Genomic DNA, 19,361 nt, shown 5'->3' with positions numbered 1-19,361 from the left:
TAAAGTAAACCATCTTACCCTTCTATTAAAGATCGAACATCTGGGTATTCACGGAGATCTTTTGCGATGGTTTACTTCTTATTTGACAAATCGCTGTCAATCTGTTGTAATCGGTGGCTTCTGTTCAAACTTTTCTTCTATACCATCAGGAGTACCCCAAGGTTCACACCTCGGGCCACTCCTTTTCAATGTCTATATTTATGATATCAGTCAATGTTTCAAATTCGCACAATTCAGTCTTTTTGCCGATGATATGAAAGTATACTATATAAGTATAATTATCAAGACAGTATAAATCTTCAAGAAGACCTTAATAGATTAAACACATATTGCATTAAAAACAGGTTGTCTATTAACATTAAAAAGTGTCAGAAAATTTCTTTTTACCGCATTCGTTCTAAAAAAAAAAAATATTCGTATAAAATCAACGTACGGAAGTCCGTGACCTTGGTATTGTACTTGATAGTAAACTTACATTTAACAAACATATAGAAAATACTGTAGAAAAAGCTTACAAAATGTTAGGGTTTGTCATACGATCAACCAAACCTTTCACAAGAACTGACGCATTAAGAAAGCTTTTTTTTTCATATGTACGTAGTGTCCTCGAGTTTGGTTCGCCGATTTGGAATCCCCAATATAATACGTACAAAAATCGTATTGAACATATTCAAAATTATTTTCTTAGACAATTAGATTTCAGAAATAATGTTTCATTCTCAAGTAGGACTGAGTCAGCTAATTTTCACAAGGTTCAAAATCTCGCAACTCGGCGTACCATGTTGGATATGAGCTTTCTATACAAAATTGTTAATAACGTAATTGATAGCCCAGAAATTGTTAGAGGCATTTCATATCGAGTCCCTGTCCGTAGAACTCGTCAATCTGTACTCTTCGACATTCCTAACTCAATGACTAATTATTTAAAAAAAAGCACTCTACGAAGAATACAGATTACCTATAATGACAGTTTTAGTGACTTCGACATACTACATTGTAAATACCATATTTTTATCACATCAGTTAAAGACATTTTAAATTTATCTCCTGCATGACTTTTAACTTTTAATTTGATTCTTAATTTTGTCTTTCAATTTTAACTTTTTAATTTTAATTCTTAATTTTAACTTTTACTTTTAATTTTAATCATTTGATTTCAACTCTTAATTTATACTTACCTACATCTACTACCTGCATCGAATAATTTATTGTAAGTTGTGATTTTTTTTACAATTAAATTGAAATGTTCATGGAAGCAGAGAGAGAGGGAGGAAAGTAAAGTAGCTTCACAATGTCTTCTCCTTTTTATGAACTTTTTATGTAATATTTTTATTTTTACTTTTTAAGAATAAAATTATTTTTCCCCTCTCCTCCTGCATTCATTAGTGTGAAATCTGTAATTGGTCTTACTTTTTAAAATTGTTAATTTGTTCCTTATTTTATATAAAGACTGTATGATTTCATTAATAAATAAATAAATACTAAATAAATAAATATGATCTTTGAATCAGGTAACATTCCCCCTTCATGGAAAACCCAATCCATCATTCATATCCTTAAACCTAACAAGGACCCAAATTTTGGTACTTCCTACCGCCCCATAGCCCTCTCCTTCACACTATTAAAAGTTGCGGAACATATGGTGAGACAACGCTTGGACTGGTTTGTGGAGAGCTCGAAAATTCTCCCAAAGTCTCAATTTGGATTTAAGAAAAGAAAGAGCACTATTAAAAGCGTATCGGTTCTGACATCCGATTCAGAGCCGCTCTGACAGATAAAGAATTCCTAATCGGTGTCTGTCTGGACATAAGTGGAGCATATGATAATGTTATAATACATATTCTGGAAGCTAAAATGCTACGAATTGGAATCCCGCGAAAGCTCACTTCTTTTATAGCAAACTTGATTATCTCCAGAAAGGTAGAAATCAGTGTTCGCGGTCATGCTGTGGTGGAGAGAGAGTTGAGCAAGGGACTACCTCAGGGTTCTGTCCTGAGCCCGATTCTCTTCAATATCTATACCCATGACATCAGCGGAATTGTTCCCTCAGAGACAAGTTTGCTTCAGTACGCGGACGACTTCTTAATGTATGCACATGGGAAGGACCCAAAGAATCTGGAAAATGTACTAAATTTAGGTATGAGAAATATCAGGAATTGGTTAGTGGATCATGGCTTAGACCTGTCGACTGGTAAAAGTAATGCCATAACCTTCTGTAGACAGCGAAAAATCCCAACCATAAAAAATCAGCATGGAGATGAGATAGTCCCTTTTACGACCCAGATTAAGTTCTTGGGAATAATTCTGGACACTCATCTTACATGGAACTCATACATAAATCATATAGTAAACAAGTGTCAAGCCGGATTGAATACGTTAAGAGCAGTCTCGCGAGTATGGTGAGGGAGCCACCCTTTTATACAGAGACTTTTTAATACTGCGTATATCCGGAGCCATCTCGATTATGCCTCGTTCCTTTTAGAGCCATGTTCAAAAAAGAATCTCCAAAGACTCGACCGGATTCAATCCCAAAGTCTGAGACTAGTCATCGGAGCAATAAAGTCCTCTCCAATTAACGCTTTACAGGTAGAGGCTTCTGATGCCCCACTCGGAATGAGAAGACAATATTTGGCGGATAGGTTTTTGCTAAAATGCTCCATCCAAAAAGTTAACCTGCTCCTCAAAAAAGTAAAATCCTTCTCTGACAGTTTGACGTCATCATCTTTCTGGTCCCATAAACCGCTCCCTTTACTTGTCAACAGCTTTAATTTTTACAAATCTTTTGAATTCTACATTAACCCTAAAGACCTTCTTCCCCTTTATCGTTTTCCATTTAAAGTTTCTATATACGCCCCAAATTGAACTCACATTTGGAGTTGAAAGCCACCTACAGCCCCGGTGTACATTCAACCGTATTCGGTCGTCAAGATGGATAGGTTGGAGAATTATCTACACTGATGGATCTCGGTCAGATTCGCCAACCCACACGGGTGCGGCCATATATTGTTAAGACGACGACTATCAAAAGTTGTACAAATTGCACAAGAATGCATCCGTATTTACAGCGGAATGTATCGCAATCCGAGAAGCTGTCAAATACGCTTCAAGCTCACAATATAGCAAGTTTCATATTCTGTCGGATTCCCTGAGTGCCTTACAAAAAATCAAATCCCCTCCATTCTTTTATCCCGAGGATGAGCTCTGCGTGGAAACTCGATTTCTTCTTTCTTTATCAGAGGCATCCAATAAGAGTATTGTTATGTCCTGGATCCCTAGCCATTGTGGTATTCCCGGTAACGAAAAAGTGGACGCGTTAGCAAAGGAGGCGGTCCACTCCGGGGATCCTGCCTATAGTAATTTACTACCACTAGGTGATCTCCTCGTTATGACGAAGGAGAAGCAACTTCGCACATGGCAAGAATATTGGGTAGCCTCTTCCCAAGCCAAGGGTAAACATCTTTTCCAATTGAAACCAAATGTAACAGAAAAGCCTTGGTTTTCCAAAGTGATTCTGAACAAGTTTGAGACATCCTCCATATGCAGAATGCGCATTGGGCACTGCTGCAATGGTTCTCACCTGTTCAGAATCCATGTCCGGGACTCTGCCATTTGCGAATGTCAGCTAGATGAGGAAGATTTAAACCATATTTTTTTTGGATGCCCCATAAATGATTGTTATCCTGATTTCCTATCCGACCTCTCTGATATTAATATCCCATTCCCTATTCATATTCTAACTCTCCTGTCCCCACCCAATAAACGTGTATTTAAAATCCTATGTAAATATCTAGTTGTAAATGGTGTAAAGCTGTAAATATGTTTTATTATTATATGTATAAAAAAAAAAAACAACAACAAAAACAAACCATCACGCTGTTTCCCCGTAAGGGTAGGCAGAGAGGATAGAACGCCACAACACTCTACCTTTGCATACAGATCTCGCTTCCTCTACATTCATACATCTTCTCATGCACGCGCGCCGATTATTCATTAAATATGTTTTATTATTATATGTATATATTATATTAAATACTAACATACTAACTTGTACATATTATATTACTAACACATGTGTATATATATGTAAAAAAAAAACAAAAATACTCGACACTGGCCAGAACACCCGAGTTGAGATGTGAAAAGGCCATGAAAAAACGAAGAAGATATTTATGAAATGGAAGATTTTTCTTGGAATTGCTATTAATTGATAAAACAGTAGTGTGTTTGGAAAACAACGTATTCGATAAAATATTTTTAAAATCTATAAATAAGAGGATTTCTGATTAGATTCTTGAAAAACTGCGTAGCAGCGTAAGGGTTAAAGGTCACATTTGACATTTGTCGGTTTTAGCTTCATAGTGAGGTGACCTGCTTAAAAACATCGATTAAAGTTAATGAATCGATTCGGACTTCCTATAATTACTATAATTATTATAAAGTTATAAACATTACCTGTAAAACAAAGAAACGACATTTAAAGTTTATTTTTCGATCTTTCTTTAATAACGAAACAAAATTATTTTTCTAGTATTTTCACACTTAAGTGAAAGCCGCCTTTACCAATCTTCTCTCGCTGGCGTCACCTATTGACTTAGCCAAGTCAACACACAATCACATTTGAAAAGCGCGCCATAATTCAAACAAGGAATCCCAGAAATAATTTCCATATAGGTATTTCTTTACAGATATATATTTTAGCACCGTTTTACTAAAAATCTACACTATATGTTCGTTTCCTAGACATAATAACCTCTTATGCTTTACTATATGGTTATGTATATTTTCATGATATTTGTCATTTTACACGCATTATAAATTAATCGTGTTTGTTCTGTTTATTTGTAATATGTGAATATGTGTGGTTTGGATAAATGATAGTAAATAATCCACAAAACAAAATGTAAAATGGTACTCATTCTGTAAAGGCGAGTTTAAAAATAAATAAATTAAACTGTCTTTCTACGAATTACAAGTATTTAATTTCACCTGTATCATCATTCCCTTTCCGCACCTAATGGTGCATAGGGCACTGAATTTGTACACCAATCACAGCGTATCTTGATCATTTTTGTTACGTGAAGGAAATATGATCACGAACGTCAAAAAATGGCCTTCATCATTTCAGTACCTAGGCCTTGAGTTAAGGTGGTGTTGATATTACAAATCACAATCTCTGCTTCGGTGTAGCAATAGTTCTACATTATCTCTGCTTCGGTGCTCCGCTTTGTTCCACTTTGTTCTATGGCGTTTCCCGTGTTTCGACATTTGGAATAATAAATAATGACCTAATACTTGTGTGGAAACTGTAAACGTGGTAAAAGATGAATACAGAATATTATGCGAAAAATATTCTGAAGAAACGGTCGACGAAGCTTTGTCGAATTTGCTTGACTGAAAATATAAAAATGTCAAAATGCGTATTCGACAATATTAACTCGAGTTGTATCGCGTCCATGGTGATGTTGTGCGCGCGAGTGCAGATAGCCTGCCAGGATGGCTTGCCCGACATCATCTGCGCTCAGTGCTTAGGGGATCTGGAGTCTGCCAACAGCTTCAGGCTCCGGTGCGAACTCGCCGACTCCCTCCTGAGGGAGTCTCGCAGTGGTTCTGGACAGCCACAGGCGCCGATTTCTGTGAAGAAAGAATCATTTAACGACGAATGGATCGAATACAAGTTCGAAAACAACGTAATTAGTGTTTCATTCGTCAAGCCGTCCTCTTGCGAACTCACTGATCTCGTCAGCCTCGAGAAAATGCAGGATCAAAATGAATTTAATTTTTCATCTAAAACTCAAGAACAGAATTCTTGCGGCGGTTCTGGACAGAGAAAGGCCCCGACTTCTGTGAAGGAAGAAGCATTCAACGAAGAAAGCGCCGGTTACGGGTTGGAAGACAACGTGAAAAGAGATTCCTTACTTCGATCTCCCGCTTGCGAGCCTACCGATCTTGTCAGTCATGAGAAATCACCGTCCCCGAGTAAATTGAATTTTCCCCTGAAAACTCAAGAAAACGACACTGCGCTTAGTAATAATATTATTTTATCTACACCAGAAAGAAATGAATCGGATATTCAGCGTACAAGTGCGAATCCAAATATACGAAACGTATTCAGCTGTACAGAGTGTTCCTTCTCTGCCGGCCATCAGTTCCTACTGACTTCACACGTCAGATATGTACATCGCAAAACTCGACAGAAACATTTTGAATGTGATGTGTGCCACAAACCCCTCCCCAATTCACACTATATGAAAATTCACAAGATGTTTTGCTCGGCAGACGTGCCGTTTAAGTCCAACTTTGACTACTTCGGATACGCGTCAATATTGAAGATGTCCGGAGGAGGTGACGATCCCGCGCGCAGCAGAGAGCTCGCTAACATTCGTCGCGCGAAAGCTCGCCTCGCAAAAAACCGCAGCTCCAAACACATGTGTGAAATGTGCGGCAAGCGGCTCTCGTCCCGAAAGATTCTCGAAAGCCACATCAAACGTCACCTGAACATTCGAGATTTTAAATGTAGTTTTTGTAAACGTTGTTTCGTCGACCAATGGGACCTGAACTTCCACGCGAAGATGCACACCGACCCTAAGAAGTTCGAATGTGACATCTGCGGCCACAAGACTCGATTAAAACGAGGTCTGATAAGCCACCTGATGATCCACACGGGGGAGAAGAACGTTAAGTGTGAACTCTGCGACTACAGGTGTATCAACAAACCGGCGTTGAAAATGCATATGGTGTCACACTCTGACGAAAGACGTTTTTCTTGCCCAATTTGTGATGCCAAATTTAAAGTAAATTCAAAGATAAATAAACACATGCTGAGAATTCACAAAATAGTGTATAGAGTCGGTGATTACTCGGACAGACGTCTGATCAAACAATAATACTCGTCTTGACTAAAATTTCTATTTAATAATTTGAACTTTACAAAACTTCGTAACTCTTTATGATGAATCATTATAAAAATAAAAACTATATTATAACACTCGCACGTACAGAGTGTACGGGCTGTTGGAACCTTAGAGTAATAATACGCCACTGGGTAGTCGCCCATATGGCCAGAAACCAGTCTATGAATCTAAACGCAAATCAAAACCGTCTGTAACACGTTTGTTGTTAAACTAAAAACCAAACCAAAAATTAGGAACGCTTTTATTATTTATTTGGATCATTTATATAGCGCCGTTTTTGTGAAAATCACCTCAAGGGCGCTGTACAATAAATAAATATCCCAGCACGTCTTGCAGCTACAGAGCGCATGGACGGTTAGGATTCTTGTTTCTCGTCTCCAGTTATGATATATAGGAGCTAGATTACACCTCTTGCAGCTACACAGCGCATGGACAATAAGAAATCTAGCCCCTATTTACATTTCTATTTTTTTATTTGACTATGGAGTTTAGAGTTTTAGTGATATTTTAAAAAATGAAATAAAAAACAAATTTATAAAAATAGAAGTTAGATAACAACAAGTCTTGCAGCTACTGAGCGCATGGACGGTTGGAATTCTAGACCTCATTTACTAAATTTGGATATTTGACAGTTGATAACATTTACCTATTGAAGCTAGATTACTAAAAGTGCAATGACGAGTGAAATTCTGGCAACTTAAAATTATCATATTATAGCTTTTGTTCTACGCAATAGAGTCAAAGGGCTTCTCTTTAAGCAGGTGCGACATATTACTCTGAGGTTCGAACTGTGCACCTTATTTACTGTTGAAGTGGTTTGATCCACCATTTATTTGTTTTTATTTATAAATTTATTGCATGTATATTTATTACCAAGGAATCTATAAAACACTAGTGCATTTGTAAATTAATATGGACTGTTCTTTGGTTGGGTTAGGTTAGCCTGTTCTAAGATGAAGATTTTTTGTGTTTGAAATTATAAGTAGTTATACCAATTTAAAAGGAAAATAATTTAAAAAACAGTCTACTTAATTTACTAAGTACATTTTTGTAACTAAATATAAAAATTATAAGACAGATAATTGTAGATATTAATAAAAAATATCCTACAAATCCATAATGTCACTTGAACCTAAATATATAGTAATATATTATTATTATTATGAATAACTTATATAGCGCCATTTTCGTAATATAATACCTCAAGGGCGCTTTACATAGTGATTCTATTGTTAAATAAATTTAATTGAAGCTTTTAAATTTGTAATTTAATGAAACAATTTTTTTTTTGTCACATCCTACGGATTTATTCAAATAATTTAGAGAACAAGTGGGTTTTAAGTTTTTTCCGAAACATTACTTCACTTTCACAGCCTCGCACCTCTGCTGGAAGAGCATTCCATGCCATAGGGCCTGCGACCGCAAATGCGCGTTCACTTAATTTAGTGCGCTGTTTGCGTAGAGGTATAATAACTTTTCCTCTCGCCGTAGACGTAGCTGATCTAAGCGTGAGACGCCTGTCAGCTAGTTCATCTGGAATGCATAGTTCCCTTAGATATTCCGGAACAGAGTTGTGCAGTGACTTATACATAAGCCAACAGAGTTTGTATTCGACCCTCTGTTATTTTTGTATCATTTATGGACAATACACATTCTTCATGCAGGAAAATTTTACTATTTAAATAAAATCTCAACTTGTAGTAATATTATATTTTTAAACTTTGAGGCCAATCCGGAGACAAAAGTTGACTTTCAATTGGAAAAATATTTTACACGCGTAATTTGGACTACATTGCGCACCATTCTGTCACTCTTAAAATTGTATTATGCAACAAAAAAAAAACAAATCGGCTCGTACTAATAAGCATCTACTGACAAACTGCAGTCATGCAGTTCAGTAGGACTAGATAAACTGTAATTTCTTTTTTGTATATAAACAAATAAATATATATGTGCATTAAAAATTATATGAATTATTACAAGAATACAAAAATATATGTATTAATTGAATTCAGAAAAACATTTTTCATGGATAATCATGCATTTAATAGTGCCTACCTATATTTTTCTAAAAAACGGGCTAGAGTAATTTATGTGTACAGTTATTTTTCTTTTAAAATTTGTTCTGTATTTTGAATCCTTTATGTCTGACATGTCTGGAGGTCGTTAAATATTTTCGTAGCTATTACATTTTCTTGCTATTTCTGAAGGGAGTTGTTATGTGTGGGACCATACAGTTAAATCATGTTACTGATGGCTCAAGCCAAGTGAAGGTGGCAGCTGTGGATAACCACAGGTCCTCACGGAGGGAGAAAATCATTGCATATTTTAATTTAAATTTAAAAATGTAAGTCTGTGTGAACATTAAATAAAAAAAGAAAATATTCACGATCGAAAGATTAAAATCAAATTACTTTGCATTAGCTTAATCTGTATTTACAGTATGTAATAATCGGATGAGGTGGTGCTTTTAGAACAAATATTTTACCGGTTGAAAAAATTCAAAAGTTGTATGTAAAAAAAAAAGTCGACTTCCACTGCCCAAAAGAAATTCATGATTTATAAAAAGAATTTAATAGAGGGTATACATGTTTTTTTTTACAGTAATTCAATAAAAACTTTTAGGTAAAGCTCTATTGAGTTAATTTTATTGTTTTTTTTTAAGAAAAAAAAACAATGCTCTTTCACCAAATTCAATGATTGTCAATGGTACCTTGTTTATGTATATACCATTTTGCATTTAAATAAAACTGGTTTTTTCCCCTTTGCATGGTATGTGCCCTTCTACATGGGCACAATTCAATTGTTTACTTCAGATCCATAAGAACAACATATTTAATAATGTTTCTACATCACAAAATATCAGTATGAGACCTAGAAAAATAGGTAATATCTTCATTCCAAAATTAAAAACAAATGAACATCAATATACTTGCAGAGGAATAAATGAATAAAGTTAAGAAAAAGTACAGTCAGGAATACAAAACCTTCAAGAAATTAAAAATTGTATTTATAATTCTTTTTTATATGTCACTCATTGAAAACACAATATCACATCCCATTATGGTGCACAAGAATTGTTTTTATTATTTTATGTTATTACCATTGGGTTTATTGAATTTGTATTTTGTTGTAATATTTTTTCTGAATAAAATAAAAATCTCTCCAGTAAGATGAAATTTTATAAGACTTATTTAAAATTTTCATTTCGATGGAATTTCATTGTGAAACACTCACCAAATCGACTATAAGGAAGCTCCATGTAGCACAGAGAAAACATGAAAGAGTCATGCTACATATAAAACTCTGACCAGATGAGAAACACCGAGATACGTAGATGGTCACGAGTAACGAATGTAGTTGGGTGGCTGAGCTTAAATGGACATGTTGCCAGACTAAAAGATGAGACCTCGCAAAGACAAAAGAAGTAGAGGGAGACCCCACACAATAGTCAGATGATGCTGAATTTCTGGTGACTGGATGCAGAAAGCGCAAGACAGGGACGTATGGGGGATGCTGATGTTCGGCAGTGTACAGAAATGGCTGTTTGATGATTATTAATAATAATAATAAATTTCGTCAATTTTTATAGCGCTGTTTTTGTGAGTAACCACTTCAAGGGCGCTGTACATTATACTTAAATAAAAAAAATACAGGCCAACTCTTAATTACTATTTACTAACAGTTAAATTTTACAAATCATGTATTACACATAATATGGTACTTCTAACAATTACATCTAAAAAGTAGCACTTTTAGTGTCAGGAAACAATTTCACAAATAAACAAGTTTTTAATTTTTTTCTGAGAAGGGATTCAGTTGCGCAATTTCGAACTTCTGAAGGCAAAGCATTCCACGCCAAAGGTCCGGCTATTGCAAAATCCCTATCGCCAAATTTGGAACTCCGGTTGCGTGAATGAGGTTGTATCACCTTCCCTACAGCAGAACAGGAGGCTGAGCGGAGAGTGAGGCGCCTATCTGCCAGCTCGTCCGGAACGCAGAGGTCCTTCAGGTATTGAGGAGCCTTGTTATGCATCGCCTTGTACATTAACCAACACAGCTTGTACTCGGCCCTCTCTGGAAAACGTAGCCAGTGAAGACTTTGAAGCAACGGTGTAATATGATCGTACCTGGCAGCTGCATTCAAAATGGACTGCAATCGCTCCATTTTTATTTAGGTAAGCCGGTATATATTCCATTCCAATAATCGACTCTTGATATCACAAATGCGTTTACTAAAAGACGGGCCGCGTCATTGGGTAAATGTTTTCGGATACACTTAATTTGTCTTAGCTGGTTGAAACGAGCACTGACTGTCTCGCTGATGTGAACGCCTAAAAGATTTCCGTGAGTCCGAGACACTAGCCACAGGACCACAACCCGATTCAGTATCAGATCTTAGTATAAAACTATATTTTTTTTCAAACAGGTTTGAGATTAGTGGACACCAAAGGACTAGTAATAGTATCGCAGTAACAGAGTGTAAAGTGGCCACTTAAACCAGCCAAAGACAGGTCATAAGCCCTGTAGATGCCTAGACTTCCATATTTCCTTCTCGAAAATGTTTTCCCTTTCTGTTGCAACAAATTTAAATATGGACAACTCCCTAGGGAGAAAATCCAGCCAGTCTGCAAGCATTTGGACATACTCTAACATTGTTGAATTTAATTGATTTCTTTATACAATCACTCTGTAAAGTGCCCTTGAGGTATTATACAGGGTGTTCTTTAAACCCTGTCACATCCGAAACCACGATGATCAGTATGAGCAAGAAGACATATTGGCACATTAAAATATTTTTTAGAACGAATAAAATTTACAAAAATAAAATTTCAAATAAAACAACTGGTTTCGTCTCAAATTCTCTTTCGCTTCTTCTCGGTCGGTTCTTCGGATCGGTCCGTTGAATTACCGTAAACTGGAAATCTTCCATATTCATATGATCTAACATGGCACATTCAAAGTAGTTTGTTTTTATTAAAATATTATTTTTTTCTTACATACAACAATTTACAATTTAAATATAATTTACTGCTCTAATTTTTACCGCACGTAAGAAAGCATTTTTTAAATTGAAATTTCCCGTAGGGCTGAAGTTCCTCATTGTAATTTATGAAATTGAAAATTTTTAAAGCGTAATTAGGTCACTGACATAAAACATGGCTTCTTAATATGAACGAAACCGATACAAAGACCAATGGTCTTTAAAACAGTTTTCCGGTATGTTGAAGGATTGCTTTCGGTGCGAAATGTCTTTTAAAATTGATTACAACTATTCTTTAAGATGGAAGATCAGGTGGGCGATCAAAGCTTGCTTCTTAGAATTTTTATATCCACAGATGTCACACTCGTACATTTTACGGTTGTTGTGAAATTCCAAGTGTTTTTTTAGTCTCTCCTTGTCCACAAAAACGCATTGGCAATATTCACAGCAAAGGTAACAAGTGTCCACATGGACATCCATGTGAATTTGGAGATGGTCCTCAGAAGAAAACTGCTCCCTGCAGATATAGCAAACAGGTTTGTCACTGTCGATAAATTCTTCCTTTAACTCCATTCTTTTAGTTTTTATAATCTTACTGTATTTTTGTAAGTAGTCATAATTTGAGTCGAAGGGATTTTCTGCAGAACAAAACATTTTGTGGACTTTTAAATAATGCACATTCTGAACGATTGTTTGGCAAATATCACATTTCAAATACTCATCTTCAGTTTTATTATTTTCACAGTGAGGCGCAGGGTAACTACTGCCCTGTAATGAATTACAAAATTTACCGTCATTTGCATTAGTGGTACATTCTTTTTCTCTCATCAGAGTTCGAGCGGAAATGCAAAATCCATTTTTTAGTGGAGACTTCTCGTAACTCGCATCCTCTGAAAGCCCACACGTGGAAGCTGTGGCTAAAGGATCGCTCGGTTCATCTTGACCAATAATATCTTCGAACTCGGATTCAATCCATTCTTCGCTGAACACTTCATCCTCGGAGCTTTGAGTCCGTTTGCTCCCTTGTTCAGCGCCGCGAGACTTCCTCAGGAGGGAGTCGGCGAGCTCGCACCGGAACCTGAAGCTGTTTGCAGCCTCCAGGTCCCGTAAGCACTGGGCACATATGATATCGGGCAGGCCGTCCCGGAAGGCCACCTGTACTCGCGCACACAACATCACCATGGAAGCGATAGTGCTAGATTCTCTCTTGTCAAAAATACGTTTGGATTGTTTAATGTCTTCAGTCAAACAAAGTCGACATATCTCCGAAGAACTTTTCACCATAAATCTTGTAATACGGAATTCTGAACTCATATTTCTTGATGAAGATATTCAGTAAATTACAGGCGAGAAATACTGGTTTTATCATAACTTTAACACTATAAATAACATTTATTATAAACACAACCACAATAATACATCTGCCGCCTTGACATTGACAACCATAAACCATAACTAGTAATAGTTTTACATTCTTCTTCTTCTTCGTTTTTTCATGGCCTTTTTCACATCTCAACTCGGGTGTTCTGGCCAGTGTCGAGTATTTTTGTTTTTTTTTTTTACATATATATACACATGTGTTAGTAATATAATATGTACAAGTTAGTATGTTAGTATTTAATATAATATATACATATAATAATAAAACATATTTACAGCTTTACACCATTTACAACTAGATATTTACATAGGATTTTAAATACACGTTTATTGGGTGGGGACAGGAGAGTTAAAATATGAATAGGGAATGGGATATTAATATCAGAGAGGTCGGATAGGAAATCAGGATAGCAATCATTTATGGGGCATCCAAAAAAAATATGGTTTAAATCTTCCTCATCTAGCTGACATTCGCAAATGGCAGAGTCCCGGACATGGATTCTGAACAGGTGAGAACCATTGCAGCAGTGCCCAATGCGCATTCTGCATATGGAGGATGTCTCAAACTTGTTCAGAATCACTTTGGAAAACCAAGGCTTTTCTGTTACATTTGGTTTCAGTTGGAAAAGATGTTTACCCTTGGCTTTGGAGGAGGCTACCCAATATTCTGAGTGAATTCATTCGACTACATTACAGCATTCGAGCTTTCAGTCGACTACTTTCATCGGTAGCTTCGATATTTCGTTTTCTTCTATGGCGTTTCTCTTGTTTTGACGTTTGAAATAATAAATAATGACCTAACGCGTGAAAACAGTTCGAATGTGATAAAACATGAATACAGAATGTTATGCGAAAAATATTCTGAAGAAACGATCAACAAAGCTCTGTCGAATTTGCCTGACTGAAAATATAAAAATGTCCAAATGCGTTTTCGACCAGATTAACTCAAGTTGCATCGCGTCCATGGTGATGTCGTGTGCGCGAGTGCAGATAGACCGCCAGGACGGCTTGCCCAACATCATCTGCGCTCAGTGCTTAGGGGACCTGGGGGCTGCCAACAGCTTCAGGCTCCGGTGCGAGCTCGCCGACTCCCTCCTGCGGAAGTCCTGCGGCGGTTCTGGACAGCCACAGGCGCCGACTTCCGTGAAGGAAGAGACGTTTAACGAAGAGTGGATCGATTACGAGCTGGAAGATAACATTAATAGTGACTCCTTTAATCAATCACCCTCTTGCGAACTTGCCGATCTTGTCGGTCATGAGAAATCACCGTTTTCGAGTGAATTGAATTATTCCTCGAAAACTCAAGAAAACGACGACACCGCTCTAAGTAATTTTTTATCTACGCCCGATAGACGTGAATTGAATATTCAGTGTAAACGTCTGAATAAACAAAATGTGTTTAGCTGTACAGAGTGTTCCTTCTCTGCTGGTCATCAGTTCCTTCTAACTTCGCACGTCAGACATGTGCATCGCCAAACTCGACAGAAATATTTTGAATGTGATGTCTGCCATAAACCTATTCCCAATTTGCATTACATGAAAATTCACAAGATGTTTTGCTCGGTGGATGTGCCCTTCATGTCTAACTTCGACTACTTTGGATTCTCGTCGATATTAAAAATGACCGAAGGAGGTGATAATCCTAAGCAGAGTAGTCGGCGTGCTAATATTCGTCGCACAATTACTTCCCGCGCAAATACTCATTGTTCGATTATACCCCATGCAACAATTCCTCGTTCAAATACAATCCGTTCTATAATTATTCCCAATGTGAAAACTCACCATGGAAATAAGCTCCGTGCAATTTCTTCCCGTGTACATATCCCTCTTGCAAAAACTCGCCGTGTGATTATTCCCCGTTCAAATAATCCCCGGTCGGCTATTCCCCATTCGAAAATTCGCCTTTCGAGCGCTCTTCGCGCCAAAGCTCGCCGTGTCAAAACTCGCCGCGTCAAAAATCGCAGCTCCACTCACATGTGTGAAATGTGCGGCAAGCAGCTCTCGTCGCAAAGCATCCTCGAGACTCACATCAAGCGCCACTTGAACATTCGCGATTTTAAATGCAGTTTTTGCAAGCGGTGTTTTGTCGACCAAGCGGACCTGAACCTGCACGCGAAGATGCACACCGACCCCAAGAAGTTCGAATGTGACTTCTGCGGCCACAAGACCCGTCTGAAGCGGTCCCTCATCGGCCACATGAATATCCACCAGGGAGAGAAGAACATCAAATGTCAGGTGTGCGATTATAGATGTTACGATAATCCCGCATTGCAAAAACACATGTTGTCCCACAGTGAAGAAAGAAAATTCGCTTGCCCAATTTGTGATGCGAAATTCAAAAGAAACTGCCATATTAATAAACATATGATGCGAATTCACAAGATCCACTACAGAGTGGGTGACTACACGGACAGAAGAGTCATTAAATAGTTATGCTTCATTTCAAAACTGACACAAGTTCTAACAGTGCGTAAATCTAAAATGACTGCTTTACAGGAGAGCAAAATAACTGTCTAAAATTAAAGTGACAAACACTGACAGTATAAATTGTTGGAAGGAGTATTTAAAATCAGTTTATTGAAAGAATTAGGAATGATTTTATTTTAAAAATACGAGGCATATCCGGAAAAAAATAATTACGGTACATTGTATATGTATCGATTATTTTTCTACGTAGTCGCCTTCGCGGTCTATGCCGGTTGTAAGCTTTTTTATGCCCTCCTCATAGAACTCTCCCGCTGTCTCCTTCGTCCACTTCAAGACCTCTTGTTTCACCTCATCGGTTATAATTTTTTCCCACCTATGTGAGTCTTCAGGAAGGTGAAAAGATGACAATCTGAAGGTGCTGAGTCAGGGGATTATGCAGCAGGGTGGTTCAAAATGTCCCAACCAAACGAGTTCAAGCGCGCCTTGGTGGCGTCAGCCGTACGCCGGCGGGCGTTGTCGTGCAACAAACACACTCCCTTTGTCAACATTCCCCTCCGTTTGTTTTGAATTGCTCCTTTGAGCTTTTGTAGAGCCTCACAGAATCGTGCTGCAGTAATCTTCTTCCCCCGAGGCTAAAAATCAATCAAAATTAATCCATTTCGGTCCCAAAACACGGATGCAATGATTTTTTTGTCCAAAATTGAGATTTTAAATTTTTTGGCAGATGGGGAACTAGTGTGCCGCCACTGTGATGACTGTCTTTTTGTCGAAGGGGTGTAATGAGCCACCCATGTTTCATCACCATTCACAATGGAGCTCAGAAAATCCTCACCTTCCAATTCAAATTGCTCGAGAAACTCGCGAGCACTAGCGACCCGATTCAATTTGTGCTGCTCTTGGCGGGATTTCTTATTGACATCTTTCTCAGAAACGAGCACTACGAGGCAAGTTTTAGTACTAACGAGGGTCGCCGGTGCTCGTTGTGTTCGGGAGACCCCCCACTACCAATCAGTTCTGCCAACTTTTGGAAAATAAATTCTCACAGCACGAGAGCCAAACCGTACTCTTACTTTCTGGATATGCCTCGTATAAAGTATTTTTGTGATTTCCGTACTGTTCATAAAAAATAGCTCCGACTTACGTCATGTTTCTTAAACAGACTTGAGCATTTAAATTAGGGTTAGGTTAGGAGAGACATTACCACGAATTTCTGTAGGTATGTAGTTTTTATTTATGTGAGTATTTAAAATTAAGAATGAAATAACTCAACGTAGTAACAAACAAAATAAACTAAACTTACACGTAACATGTTTACACTTTTCAAAACTTTTTTGATGAATCTGTCTTCCAAACAAAATAACTTCCAAAATAAACTTAACTTAGGTACACCACAATACATCATATTTTACTGTTGGACCAAATCAGAATGGATATTTTAAAAACAATACAACGCTTATCCGGACATTATGTACACCTTTTTTTGCGCTCTGAATTTGCCCCCCAGTGTATCTAGGTAAAATGAGGTAGAGAATCGTAGTAGTTGTGACAGTCGAAAGGAATAATGGGTTTCGATTCCTGTAAATGTTTCCATTTACTTTCAGGAATTTTTAGCGCGCTTTGATAGAGCTTTGCCCTGCTGGGTAAGTTTTCAGTCACAGTTAGCATTCTGCGTCGAGTTGCGCCGCATGGCAACTCATGATACTCTGCATCAAAGTTTAATTTATATTTGATTACGCCATTGGGGTTGTACCGTAGCACTCTTAGATCTGTGACAGTCGGATCATCGGTACTGCGACCTGGCCGTAGAGTCATAAATTAATTTAGTTTTGTCAGTGTAGTCGTCAAAAAAGTTATAGGTCTAATATTCGATTGAACGACGCATATTGAGAGGTAAGAAGATCTCTTTATTTTTTGTCTTCTGTTCAATGGAGCTGTGCATTGCGTCGCACTCCATCTGAGTGTGGCCTTTTTCCAAAATTTTTTGTTCGATGACAACGTTTTTCTCAATTGCTAGTTGTAAAGGTGCATTTGCAAGGTAAAAATTCCTATTCTGTGCCATACAGCCATCAGCATAAAGAATAAACGGTATATATCTTTGCTCTAAAGTCCTTAGTACGTGTATGATACATGAATGAGCGAAGAAGCAGTGAGGCCAGCATTAATTTCGTCAAATCAGTAACCATCTTTGGTTGCTAGATTGTACATCATAAAATTGTGTACGCATAGTTTTGTTTTGAAATACAGCGCACCGGCCTGTAACTGAGGACACAACTTGACAGCTTGTAAGTCATGGGTGAAGACATGACGTACGTCATCGGATTGTTGAGCTTGTTGTTTATCTTTTACTTTTTCAATGCTGGGCATGTCTTTCTTTTTAATATGTGCGTTATATTTATCCTCGGTTATGTTGCCTGCTTTGTATGAACCGCAAGTGTCACACTGATCTTTTTTTGGTGTAAATAGGCTCAGGTTCAGCTCATCAAATACTCTGCATATGGTCCGGCTACTAAGAGGGCTTCTCAGCTTTTTCACAGTCCATGGTGTATAATCTATAAAGTCGGCTTTTGTCTTCTATTATCGGTTCTACATATTGTTTCGATGTAGACACTCTACAATAATGCGACGGCATTTTAGGAATAAAGCAAAAAACTGTTTAAGAAATGCCATAGAATCTTATATATATATATCTTTTTAATAAATATATAAATATTCTTATGATTTACCCGAATATTTCAATTTTAGGGCCATTTTCAATGAGTTGTAATAACTCACTATTAGAAAATGGGAACCAAGTTGTGGCAGAGCGGGGTGTGAACGCTGCGAACGATACCTACATACGAGTAAATAATAAAGATTAACTTTAGTTAAAATATTTATCTAGGTAATTTGAAAAACTAGTCGAATGTGTGGCATATTTATTTATTTTAAAAAATTCATTTTAACATTCAAAAACATTAATTTTGGACTTTACTCGACCCAAGCCTTGTTCTCCGGTCCGAAATTTTTTGGCCAGCCTTAGAGAACATGCGTTTCTCACGGTACTGATGTAGCCAAGACACAGCAGTTGGCTTTAAACACTTTGGTCAGGGTTGGGTACACAAATTGGTGGTTGTACTACCACTCGTTGGGGTTTCCATCTTTTCTATCTAGCATTTTATCATCTAGATATTTTTTCATTTCTGCAATGGCGTTGGCTTGGGGTGAAATGATAGGTTAGATCTCATTTATTATAGAATCTATGTCATCCCATATTGACAAACTGCTGGGGTTAACTCGGGCTGGTGGTGGATCAACCGGGTCTGCTTCCGTTCAAATTGATTGATTCATTTCAGCTCTAGCAAGCTCGATCACTAGTTGTTTTGCTGAATCTGCCGCAGCTTTTTCGAATTGTGTTGTGAATCCAAAATTGAGCAGATCATTAAGGTCCTGCTGTGCTCTATTTTGCCGGGGTGCTTCTTCAATCCACGGCTTATTTCACTAACGACAGTCGGTACAGTTTTATGGAGTGTCGATTTTTGTGGTCTTACATATCGGTTAATGATATATCTCTCATCTCTAAGCGAGATTCCTTCCATTAACAATGATCAGGTTTAGGAACAATGTTTTGAAACAAATATCGTCAGTGAACCCACTCAAAATACGGCTGTTGACTCGATGGT

At 37.4% G+C, this 19,361-nt stretch overlaps 3 protein-coding genes across 3 annotated transcripts; 2 read left to right on the top strand and 1 right to left on the bottom strand.

Moving 5' to 3' along the window:
• The first annotated feature begins 5,225 nt into the window (after window positions 1–5,225).
• On the top strand, window positions 5,226–6,972 carry LOC148285454 (uncharacterized). The gene has a single exon (XM_088224989.1). It carries the CDS (start codon window positions 5,322–5,324, stop codon window positions 6,882–6,884), a length of 1,563 nt encoding a protein of 520 aa, XP_088081115.1. The 5' UTR covers window positions 5,226–5,321; the 3' UTR covers window positions 6,885–6,972.
• A 3,600-nt stretch (window positions 6,973–10,572) lies between these two features.
• Window positions 10,573–13,342, bottom strand: LOC148285453 (uncharacterized). Its single transcript, XM_088225048.1, has one exon. It carries the CDS (start codon window positions 13,207–13,209, stop codon window positions 12,184–12,186), a length of 1,026 nt encoding a protein of 341 aa, XP_088081174.1. The 5' UTR covers window positions 13,210–13,342; the 3' UTR covers window positions 10,573–12,183.
• Window positions 13,343–14,088: 746 nt separating this feature from the next.
• LOC148285452 (uncharacterized) lies at window positions 14,089–15,854 on the top strand. Its single transcript, XM_088224980.1, has one exon. It carries the CDS (start codon window positions 14,107–14,109, stop codon window positions 15,703–15,705), a length of 1,599 nt encoding a protein of 532 aa, XP_088081106.1. The 5' UTR covers window positions 14,089–14,106; the 3' UTR covers window positions 15,706–15,854.
• Window positions 15,855–19,361: the final 3,507 nt, after the last annotated feature.

This window comes from Micrasema longulum, unplaced genomic scaffold (genome assembly GCF_059751315.1).
Source record: "Micrasema longulum isolate JH-2025_06_02 unplaced genomic scaffold, ASM5975131v1 h1tg000034l, whole genome shotgun sequence".
In the NCBI taxonomy this organism is placed as follows: Eukaryota; Metazoa; Arthropoda; class Insecta; order Trichoptera; family Brachycentridae; genus Micrasema; species Micrasema longulum.
The sequence above is the reverse complement of the archived record's forward strand: the minus strand, read 5'-3'. Positions and strand labels throughout refer to the sequence as shown.